Raw genomic sequence first — 12333 nt, forward strand, 5'->3', positions numbered from 1 at the left:
AACATCAGGATTTGTCTCATGTTTAGGTAGCCATAATGAAAAAAAAAGGGCCCTCAGGCTACCACATAAGCAGTCGGACTATCAAGATCCTAAATATCTGACCAAAAAAGGGAAAGAATTCTCACCCAAGTCAGTCAAGCCAACTCCGCTTCCCTCTCCAGTGAGTTTCCTTCCAGGGACCTATGTATAAAGTTCTCAAAACTTTTAGTACTATATTGGATGGGGCCCCTCTTTTTTTTTTTTTCCAATTTTTTTTTCTTTTTTTAGTGAGGCAATTGGGGTTAAGTGACTTGCCCAGGGTCACACAGTTACTAAGTGTTAAGTGTCTGAGGCCGGATTTGAGCTCAGGTACTCCTGAATCCAGGGCCCGTGCTCTATCCACTGTGCCACCTAGCTGCCCCTGATGGGGCCTCTCTTTAAAGGGGATAGAATTTAGAAGCTCCTAGTTCTTAACATGGGTTGAATTTAAAAAAATATTCACGCAATTTTATAAGAATATAACCAAATTCCTTTGTAATCTTATGTTTATTTTATTTTAAATTTTATTTAATTAATTTAATTTTAAAATTTAGTAAATTTGGGGGTGGCTAGGTGGCGCAGTGGATAAAGCACGGGCCCTGGATTCAGGAGTACCTGAGTTCAAATCCGGCCTCAGACACTTGACACTTACTAGCTGTGTGACCCTGGGCAAGTCACTTAACCCCTATTGCCCCACAAAAAACAAAACAAAACAAAATTTAGTTAATTTAATTTAATTGATTTAATTTATGCATTTAAATACACTGTTGTGAGAAGGGACCCATAGACTTCACCAGACTACTCAAGGTGGGGCCAGGATACACCAAAAAGGTGAAGAATCCTTGGCCATTCAAACAACCATTCGATTCGGGTGGACTGCCACCACCCAATCCTATGAAGTCTTCTAGACCTGTGACAAAATGGGGGATGATAATACCTGCTCTACCGATCCAGCATGGGTGCTGTGAGAGTCAAATAATACCAAGCCCTCATACCTGGATGAGATTTGATAAATACAAAGTGCTTTCATGTTTATCCTTACAACAGCTCTGTTATGGAGGCTGGGTAGGGATTGTCACCCCCATTTTACAAATTTAAAAAAGAGAGGTAAGGGGAATCAACCAAGGTCCTAAAGCTAGAAAGAGGTGGAGCCTGGAGAAGAGCCAAGGATATGTTTTTTTGTTTTGTTTTTTGGGTTTTTTGGTGAGGCAATTCGGGTTAAGTGACATGCCCAGGGTCACACAGCTAGTAAGTGTCAAGTATCTGAGGCTTATTTGAACTCAGGTCCTCCTGACTCTAGGGCTGGTACTCAATCCACTGTGCCACCTAGTTGCCCCCAAGGATATGTTTTAAAGGATCTTTTCACTATAGCTCTTGAAAAGTAAATGAAACCATATCCCAGATGGTTCCAACACCATTTGTATAGGAATACAAACACAAAATTTTATCATTAGGAAAGACAGAGTCTAAGAGTCAAGAAGTGATCCAGCAGCCTCAGTGTGGCTGGTATTGTGTTTCTGCACTGGAACTATCCCATAGAGCTATCTGGAGCTGATAAATTTTTAGTATGAACATTTACAACTCATAAATGGGTAAATGCCACAAATCAGAACTTGATTGTTTTTGTGAATTGTCTAGACTTGAGAGTGATGGAGAAAATGTTAACAGTGTAGATGAAGCTTAAAAGTAAGTCATGTATTCAGAAAGCTAGTTGTTAAACATATACCAGCATATCCCTCCTCTGTTCCCACAACTCACTTACCTCTTCATGATGTGTTTTCCAATCTCCGTGGAGCCTGTGAACCCAATTTTCCTTACATCTGGATGATCTGATAATCTCTGCCCAACCAAGGAACCTGTATAAAGAAGGAGCAACAGAGTGTGAAAGCAGGGCTTGGGGAGGACCCTGAGGCCCCTAAATAACATAGCCTACGGACCAGTGAAGATGGGCCTGCTTTGCTGGCAGTCAACACAACTGAGAAGCTTCCAACACTTGCTTCAATTTTTTTTATTTCTCCTTTATTCTTTTTTTTTAAAATAAAAGTATTTTATTATTTTCCAGTTACATGTAGAGATGGTTTTCAACATTTGTTTTTTTATAAGATTTCTAGTTTCAAGTTTTTCTCCCTCCCTCTCCTCCCCTCTCCCCAAGACAGCAAGTAATCCGATATAGGTTATATATGTACAATCACATTAAAAATATTTCTGCATTAGTCATGTTATGAGAAAAGAATCAGAGCAGAAAGGAAAAACCTCAAAAAAGAAAAACAACAACAACAACAAAACCAAAAGAAACAGTAGGGTTCGATGTGCATACATATCCAAAGTTCTTTTTTTTCTGGATTTGGAGAGCCTTTTCCATCATGAGTCCTTTGGAAATATCTTGCACCATTGTATTGCTGAGAAGAATCAAGTCTATCACAGTTGATCAACACATAATGTTGATGATACTGTGTACAATGTTCTCCTGGTTCTGCTCATCTAACTCAGCATCAGTTCATGCAAGGCCTTCAGGTTTCTCTGAAATCTGCCTGCTCATCGTTTCTTACAGCACAATAGTATTCCATTACATTCATATACCACGACTTGTTCAGCCATTCCCCAATTAATGGGCATCCCCTCAATTTCCAATTCCTTGCCACCACTTGCTTCATTTTTGACTCCTGCCTGACATCCCTCTTTGACCAGTCAAGATGCCAATGGAACCTTGGTGCACAAAGGGGAGGGAGCTCATTGGCTTAGAGTGCAAAAGGAGGCCCTCTTTTCCTTTTCAGGGGAGCTTTTAACCAGAGAAATGGAAATGCCAGGCCAAGTCCACTTAGCAAGCCAACTATTGTTCCTGGTGCTTTCTGAGTCTGCAAAGAATCCCCTGTAGACATAGGAGAATTACTCTCGGGATGAAAGGACAGCTTAATATAGGATTTCGAGCTAGGAGAGACAACAGAGGTCATTTCCTCCTCCTAGACAGGAGGAAACTGAAGCTCAGGAATTTTAAATAACTTCCTTCATGTTGCACATGTAGCGGAGCAGATGAGATCACTGGTCTCCTAATCCCCAATCCAGAGCTCCTCCCCACTGCATTACCCGACACATTAACATCCCCCTCCCCATCACTGGCTAGTTGGGATGTCCCTTGTGGGTACTGAGGGAGTTTACAACCTCCACCCCCACAAATTGGAATAGTCTTTCCCGAGTCCTAACTCTGAAAGGATTTGGGGCAGAGGTGTTAAAACACATGGCAACCACAACACTCTTGAGTGCAAGCCTGAAGCAGATTAAAATGTAATTGGGAAATATTTAACAAAATTAATAAAAAATAATAGAACATAAATAATATTACATTTTAATGGGCTGGCAGGGATCCTTATGAAGCAATTAGTGGCTGCCCTTTCCATTTGACACCACTGGTTTGGAGGACAATGAGTTCCACCTAAGATTCAGTCCCTCAAGACCCTTGTACCTGGAGATGGGAAATCTCGGGTAGATTTGTCTCAAAGTGGAATGGGAAGGCTTGGGAGCCAAGGCTGAGCCATGGCTGAGAAGGCTTGGGAACTTAGGCTGAACTGCGGACAGACATCATAAGGAGGGTCTGCAGGCTCCCGAAATGCTGAGGACAGATTCTTAACACGTTGTGGTTTAGGATTTGTTCCAACATTATAATGAAGCACAGATTCTCAGGTTTAGGGGACATTAGGGGGACCTGAGCAAGAATCCCCCTCCCCCAACAACGTATACAAATGGTCATCCAGGATCGGCCATGGTTGAAGACCTTAAGAGAAGGGGAAGCCACTCCCTTCTGAGTCGTCCCATTGTCGATTGGACAGTTTGAATGATTAGGATCATAGGTCATAGATTGGACCTTAGAGGTCATCTCTTCCAGTCCAGAAGATGGAACTTGGAAGTTTTAATTTGTAGTGGCTGGAAAACAGGTTACTGAATCAAACATTGCACTTTGAGCCAGGAAGACTTGGGTTCCATTTGAACCTCTGACACTTATTAGAAGTGTGACTATGGGCAAGTCATATGGCCTCTATTTTCTCATCTGTAATATGGGCATAAATAAGAACCACCTTATAGGGTTATTGTTAGGATCAAAGGAAATAGTGTCAGTAAAATAATCCTTAAAAAGCCTATGCCGGGGGCAGCTAGATGGCGCAGTGGTTAAGCACCGGCCCTGGATTCAGGAGTACCTGAGTTCAAATCCGGCCTCAGACACTTGAAACTTACTAGCTGTGTGACTGTGGGCAAGTCACTTTACCCCCGTTGCCTGCAAAAAGGGGCAGCTAGGTGGTGCAGTGGATAGAGCACCAGCCCTGGATTCAGGAGGACCTGAGTTCAAATCCGGCCTCAGCCACTTAACACTTACTAGCTGTGTGGCCCTGGGCAAGTCACTTAACCCCAATTGCCTCACCAAAAATAAAAAATAAAAAAAAATAAAAAGCCTATGCCAACATCAGCTTAAAAATCAGTTGTTCCTGGGGGCGGCTAGGTAGCGCAGAGGATAAAGCACCGGCCCTGGATTCAGGAGTACCTGAGTTCAAATCCAGCCTCAGACACTTGACACTTACTAGCTATGTGACCCTGGGCAAGTCACTTAACTCCCATTGCCCTGCAAAAAAAAAAAAAAATCAGTTGTTCCTGATGACTGCCATAGCTTTGTCTCTTTGTGCCTTCTACCCATGACGACTAGCTCTGCCCTCTGGGGCCAAACGGAACAATCTACCACCTTCCCCTAGGACAGCACTTCGAATAGCTGAGGGCAGCTCTAGGTCTCAGTTTCTCTTTTACAAGATGAGGGGTTGGCCTAGATGACTCCATTGAGTCTTTCCAACTCTAAATCTATGTTTTTTATGAGTTTTTATGAGAGGTAGTGTGGTGTGGCAAATAGAGGGCTGGTCTTGGAGTCTGGAAGATGTGGGTTCAAATCCTGCCTTTAACATGTATCAGGTGGGACCATGAACAAACAACCTAATGTCTCAATGTGCTGGGTGACTTGCTAAGACTACAAGCTGCTTTTCTACACTATGAGAAGGAGTTTTCTCTTTTGGGAGTTCCCAAATGAGTGAAATCACAGGTCTAGACCCAAACCACAAACGGAACCCAAATCCACTTATGGCACATGAGGCTGCTCTCAGTGAATTCTACATTTCAGTGTGTTCTATGCACAGGCATCTCACAAGATTTCCACTAATGCCTCCTCTGATGCCTCATTGTGCTCTTGAACTTGGCTTCTTGTGGGTCGATGGCAGGACACGTCAGCAGGGCTCAGTGCTTGGGCCGACCCCTGCAATCTGGAAAGGCTCTGAAGAATGGGCCCAACAATGGCTTGTCGTCTAAGGTCCTAGATAACCCTGGAGAAGTTTATAGCCAGAGGACTAAGTCCCGGGAGGGGGGGGGGTTGTAGGGAGTGTCATCATGGATGAAATCTAATCTAAATGATTCGATGGATGAAATCTAAACAGATATTTGTAAGATTTCAAGGTGGTATCGCAGTGATGAGTTAATTTACAGACTTTGAATCAAAACCGCCCTCAGAGAAAATCCGACCCAACCCAGATTTCAGCAGGACTCCTCTTAGACAAAGGGTGATCTGGCCTTGGCTCCAAGAGTGGGGGGAAAACCCTTCATTTCCAGGGTAGTTTATTCCACTTTAAGAGAGCATTAGTTGTTAGCAAGTTTTTCCATATATTGGGCCTTAAATCCCTCTCTCCCTGAAAATTTCCCCATTACTCCAAGTTCTGCTGTTTGAGGTCAAGCAAGGACAGAGCCTGGATCTATGATTTCAATAATATAGGGAACTCTCAGATGTGGAAATCTCTCTACCAGTTGAAGATTTTCACCTTTTTTTCTTAGAGTTGCCTAGAGAATTGAGACTTCAAGTGACTTGTCCAGAGTCATACAGTCACACAGTGTGACTTTCTATACCATGGGTCCCCTTCTAGGTAGATCACATATAATCCATCTTCTACATGTTGTTGTCCAGTTGTTTAAGTCCAACCCTTTGTGACCCCATTTGGGGTTTTCTTGGCAGAGATACTGGAGTGGTTTGCCATTCCTTCTCCAGCTCATTTTTCAAATGAAAAAAAACTGAGGCAAACAGGGTTAAGTGACTTGCCCAGGGTCACACAACTTGTAAGTCGCTGAGGCCATATCGAACTCACAGTCTTCCTGACTCTGGGCTCTAAGCACTATGGCTCCACCTAGTGGCCCATCTTCTACATGACAATCCCTCAAATACTTAAAGACAGATATAATGTACCCCCTAAATCTTTTCTTCCTTAGGATTCACATTCCCAGGTCTTGTAACTGATTCTCGTATGGTAGCTCCCAGTCCTGGTTGCTCTCCTTTTATTGTAATCCCTCTCATATTGTCAATCCTTCCCAGAATGTGGCACTTAGATCCTAACATAGTAGCCCCGGGATGATCTGATCCCCTCATTCTGGACACTCTGTCTCTTAATGCAGCCCTGACTGACCCAAATGTCCTCCACCATGGTCTAGCTTGTAGCCTGATTCAGAGAACAAAGTTCTCCTTTCTTTGGGGTTTACTCCAAAAATAGACTGGCCATACAAGTCTCTTTTCCCACCTCAGTGGCCGGCAGATCAGCCACTGGCTCTGAAGAATGGAAAGTCACTGAGGGCAGCACAATTTCTCAGTGACCAAAGGGCCAACATTAGTCAGTCCAATGTTCTTCTTCTGCTCAGAGGGGTGCTAGGGGATGAATACTCATGTTGATTCTGCCAGTGCAGACTTAGGCTAGTGGGGGATAGTTAGTTACTCTTTGTGGAGGTAGATATGAGGACATATTAGGGTAGGAGTCAAGAGACCTGGGTTCAAACTCTAGTTCTGTCATTAACTGGTCATGAGACCCTGAACAAATCATAGATCACCTCCTAGGTCCTTGGTTTCCCTCTTTGTGAACTAGGGAACTGAATTAGTTGAGCTTACCAGGCCCTTCCAGCTTTAATACTCTCCAATGTTATAGAGTCTTCCTGTTTACCCCCTGCCCTCCAGGCAGTATAAGTGGATGGGGAAAACAGGCTACATGTGAAGGTTGGCCTTCTATGTAGCAATACATGGTTTTATTTGAGTGATGCAATAGAAATATCTGTCTCACTGTATGAAAATCTACCATTAAAGCTCACTTCCTTTGAGTGTCAAAGACTTTTAATCTCAAAGTCCTCTATAGCTTACTGCGGTTGAATGAGGACTATACTAGTCTGTCTCCAGTCAGGGTTCCAGTGCTCATTCTATCATGGAGAAGCTGCGTGATGTTGGATAATCCAGTCTCCAAGCTTCAGTTTCCTTTTAAAGAATGTAAGGGGGAATATTTTAGGCAATCCCTAAGGTTCTTTCTTTCAGACCCAACATACTATGAGATAGGAATAGCTCTTATGCGGTGTTCTGCAGGCAGAGCACTCCTTGAATGATGCACCCCCTTCTTCTCACTCTTTCTCTCCCCCATCTTGTTCTCTCATTCTCCTGCTTCTCTCTCTCTCCCCCTCTCATCTCTGTCTCTGTCTCTCTGACTCTGTTTCTGTCTCCTCTCTCATCTCTCTCTCCCTCTTCCCTTCCTCTCTTTTTTCCCCTCCTTTCTTCCTGTGTCTCTATCTCTTTTTGTCTTTGTATCCCCAGTGCTTGACTAACACAGGGGCTGGTAAACAGTAGACACTCAATAGATGTCTATTATTTATTTATTTATTTGGGTCTTTGGGGATGAATGATCCCAAGGGCAGCAAAATCAGGGCTAAGGAGCAAGAAAGGTGAAATTCTTTCTTCCCCTGGTCTTTGAGATCTGAATTCTACATTGACTTTGGAATCAAAGATCCTTCCTCTGATACGTTTTTGACCTTGGGAAAGTCACTTAAACATCTTGGACCCTCAGTTTCTTCATCTATATAATGAGGGATTTGGAATAGGTGGCCACCAAGGTCCCTTCTGGCTCTAAATCTGTGATTTACCATTACCATTGTTTGTCATCAGGGCATGCTGCTTCCCTAGACATGTGATTTTAGGCGAGTCAACTTGTCTGAGACTCGCTTTCCGAGTCTGTAAAATGGGATAATACCTTTCCTGTCTCACAGGGTTGTCTCACATACAACAAATGAGGTAATGGGTGTGAATGTGTTTTGAGAACAGTACAAATAAAGTAAAGGTATCATCACCATCACTGTTATTGTGATTAGTATTATTAGGTAAGCCAATGGCAAAACTGGGCTTCCATCCCAGGACTCTTGGATCCCTTTCCCTGAGCAGATGACATTTACCTCCTCTCCCTCAATCCAGCAAATTCCCAGCCAGTGACAGAGTCAGGGAGGGTGAAATGAAACGCGGGCCAATTCTGCCGCCCCAACCCAATCTCCTTTCAGCAGAAGTCAGGAGGTAGAGAAGGGTGCTTTTGTGCTGTCGAAGTTGTAGTTTCAATTACCCCTTTGCTGACAGATGTGTTGGCAGTGTACCAGGTGGGTGGGAAAGAGTCATCAGAGGAACCACTAGGTCAGATCATGAGGGATGTCCCACCCACCCCCATCTTCCCACTGACTCCTGAAGGGCTGCTGAGTTAATTAAGGAAGAAAGAGAACAGCTAGACCGTGGCTGTGTGTAATTCATCGTCTGTGTGCAGAGAGAAAGAGAGAGAGCGAGAGCTATCATTTGGTGGAGAATGGAATAAATACAGAGAGGGATTCTCAAAACATCAGAGATGGATAGAACCTTGGGGGTCATTGATTCCAGATTTACAAAGGAGTAAACTGAGGTTCAGAGAAGAGTACTCCCTTGACCAAGGTCATGCTGTGAATGGCAAAGTGGCAAAGCCAGGACTAGGGCCCAGGTTACTGTTTACTATTTCAGCTATCTCTTTGCTACACCTTGCTACCACTCTCGAACTTAGAATTGTGGCATGTGATTTCTAGATGGGACCTCAGGGATCCAGTTCAACCTCCTCTTTTTTACAAATAGGGAAACTGAGGCCCAGGGAGGACAAGCACCTTGTTCATGATCGCACAGATAACATGTCAGAAGTGGACTCAAACCCAGGTAATCAGGTCTTCTGACTATAAGTTTAGTATTCTCTCCATTGTGCCCACCTCTGTTCACAACCCTTAGCTCATAGTAGGTGCTTCATAAATGATCATAGATTTTTAACCAGATGGAACCTCAAAAGTCTTTGAGTGAATCCCCTCATTTTACAGGGGGAAAACTGAGCACCAAAGGGGTTAAAGTGACTTGTCCACTGTCACACAGCTATTAGGTTCAACCCAGTTCTTTAGGATTCCAAATCCATTATGCAACACCGCCCCTCTTTATACATAGGAGGATAAGCATGATCGTACACAAGATGGCAGGTGAGAGTAGACTCAGGTAAATTTATCTTGAAGTCACAGATGGTTGGTATGACTATAGATTCCTCTTTGCATTTTTTTTTTTTGCTGGAAGTTAACTTTCAGCTGTCTCTTCTTTATCCCTCATTTGCCCATTTATTGTTATTATTATTATCATTATTAATTCATGGTAATAGTAGTAGAAAAAGGCAGAGGAGGGGGAAGAGGAGGTAATGGTGGTGGTGGTAATAGTAGTGTTGGTGGTGGTGTCATCATCACAACCACCACCACCATCACCTCCTTTTCCTAGCTAGCCCTTTCCCAAGGTCAGATTCTTGGTCTTTGCAGATACTTGAGCTTCCTACAGGACTTTCAAATGGAGAAGCTGGTCAGCTAAGATGCCTGCCTTTTCTTCCTGAGAAGGGAGACAGAGAAACACTGCCCTCTCCTGTCGCTCCCTTACCTGATCCAGGTAGCACGTTCACCACGCCTTTGGGAATGCCGGCTTTCACAGTCAGCTCTGCAAATTTCAAGGCAGTCAGTGGCGTCACCTAGTGGTATAGCGAGAGAATTGCACAGTCTCAGACTAGCCTGCCATCCCAGGTAACCTCCTCTCCTATTTTCTGCACTGGGTGACTTCCAGACTCCACACACAGAAAAATGGAGCTATCAATTTTTTTTTTTAGTGAGGCAATTGGGGTTAAGTGACTTGCCCAGGGTCACACAGCTAGTAAGTGTTAAGTGTCTGAGGCTGGATTTGAACTCAGGTACTCCTGACTCCAGGGCTAGTGCTCTATCCACTGCTCCAACACACTATGTGACCCCCTTCCTCCAAGTCGCTTAATTTCTCTGGGCCTCAGTTTTTTTTTTCAGCTATAGGATGAGGGGATTGGCCAGATAACCTCCAAGCTCTGCATTGTCTATCAAACTGGAGTTCAATGATTATTGGAAGGATATGGTCATATGTATCAATTTGTAATCTGCTTGGAGGATGGTTTAGAGAGACTTGAGGCAGGAAGACCAAGTAGGAGACCACTGCAAAGTGTAGAGGTGATAAAGACCTAAACTAAGATGGTGGCTGGGTGAGTGGAGAAGTTTGGATACAAGAGGTATTGGAAAGGGAGAAACAGCAAGACTTGGTAGCTGATTGGCCATGTGGGGTAAGGCAGAGAGATGAGTCGAGGAGGTTGCTGAGGTTAGCGACCTGGGAGTCTGAAGATTGGTTGATGCCTTTGTCAGAAATAAGGAAGTCTGAAAGAAGGAAGGGTCTGGGGGTGGGGAAGGTCACAAGTTCTTCTTTGGACATGGTGAGTTTGAGATGTCTCTGGTTCATCCAACTAGAAATGTCCAGTAAGTCATTGGTGATGTGGAACTAGAGCTGGGTATATAGATCGGAGAGTCTATGACTGCGTAATAGAGACTCGATTATTTTAACAACTCCAACCCACACTGACTTCTCTTTGTCCCGAGCCTCTATGATATTCCATCTGTAAAATTGTAAAGTTGATGAAAATTGACTTCTGTGTCTCTTCCCTTTTAGTAACTCATCTCTATTGGTTCCCTTTCCCTTCTCCCTACTCCCGCACTTAGTTTTGTGTCTCATAGTTTTGCTCTTAGTTGATGATCAACTAACCCTTTGATTAAAGAGATGACATTATGAAGAATGAATGAAAAACATTTTATTAAGGTTTTACTATATGTCCTTGGCATACTCTTCCCATTTTACAGATGAGGAAAAGTGGTTATTAGCATATAGTCACAGAGTTAGCTAGTGTTTGGGCCAGAATTCAAACCCAAGTCTTGACCCTCAGTCTAGTGCTTTCTTGTGACACTCTGCCATTTCTGTACTTAATAATGCCATAATGTTGCCTAAGTACTGGGCCCTTTCCTTTGAGATAGGCTGAAAAGGTTTGTACAGATGGAGATGGCTGTAGAGGAGAGTTTCACTCCCCCCAATTAGCAAAGCCTGGGCATGAATGTGGGAGTTCAATCAAATGCACTACTTGCTCTAAAGAGTCCCATGGGGGAAGGATTTTCCATTAGGACTCAGATGTGGGAAACATACTTTCTCCCCCTATCAGCATTAACAATCCTTGTCCCTTGAGGTGACTCACCTGGGCTGGCTTAATGACCAGCGTGTTTCCAGCAGCCAGGCAGGCAGCAGTCTTCCAGGAAAGCATCATCAGGGGATAATTCCAGGGAATTACGATGCCACAGACCCTAAACACCAGGACCATCAGACTTGAATCCTGCCCAAGAAAGACTCCTCCTCCTATACCATACAGTCTCCTCCATTTTCCTTACATTCTCTCTGCAATCTTGATATAATACTAGGAGAAGCTGAGATGAGTTCTAGACCTGGATCTACCACGAAATCTTTGTGACTTTGGGTGAGTCATTTTCCCTTTTCTAGGCTTCATTTTCCCTATCTATAAAATGGAGAGGTTTGGCTAGATGATCTCAAAGGTTCCTTTCATCCCTGACAAGTTATCCTGAGTCTTGCATCCCCAGTTTTCTCATCTGTCAAATGGGCTGGTTGGACTAATATGATCCATTTCTCATCTGACATCCTATGATTCTGTGCTACATGATCAACCTACAAATATCTGAAGTTATCATGTCTACATCAACTTCCAGGCAACTCCTCTGAGATACTTGCATTGTAAAGTTTCTGCCACATAGTACACAATTAACTTGTTAATTTATTTATATAATGCTGGTTAATTTATTTAAAGAAGTCTTCGATTGCTTAATCCAAAGGAAGTAGTGTCTAGGGATGGATGTGGTATGACACAGGAAGCCCCCAAAGATAAGGCAGTTCTGCCTGGGTTGCCAGGCACTATTTCCAGGCTTGCTTTGTCCCAGTGGGCTTTTCCTGGGCAAACTGTATGCATTTGGGCCCTAGGTTGTTTTTTACAAGTATGAGTGGCATGGCAGGGGGTGTGGGTGGATATCAGCCTCTCCAGTCAGCTGCCCCCCACAGAAAACTACTAG

The 12333-nt window shown here is 43.6% G+C and overlaps 1 protein-coding gene across 1 annotated transcript in view; it reads right to left on the reverse strand.

Moving 5' to 3' along the window:
* Positions 1 to 12333, reverse strand: part of ALDH1L1 (aldehyde dehydrogenase 1 family member L1) — a 74829-nt gene that overhangs the window by 15872 nt on the left and 46624 nt on the right. Inside the window, exons 15-17 of the mRNA XM_043977650.1 lie at positions 11454 to 11559; positions 9803 to 9890; positions 1781 to 1874 (exon numbers count right to left, since the gene is read on the reverse strand). Coding sequence (XP_043833585.1) covers positions 1781 to 1874; positions 9803 to 9890; positions 11454 to 11559 — 288 coding nt within the window. The remainder of the gene's footprint in view (positions 1 to 1780; positions 1875 to 9802; positions 9891 to 11453; positions 11560 to 12333) is intronic.

Source organism: Dromiciops gliroides, chromosome 1, assembly GCF_019393635.1.
Source record: "Dromiciops gliroides isolate mDroGli1 chromosome 1, mDroGli1.pri, whole genome shotgun sequence".
Classification (NCBI taxonomy): domain Eukaryota; kingdom Metazoa; phylum Chordata; class Mammalia; order Microbiotheria; family Microbiotheriidae; genus Dromiciops; species Dromiciops gliroides.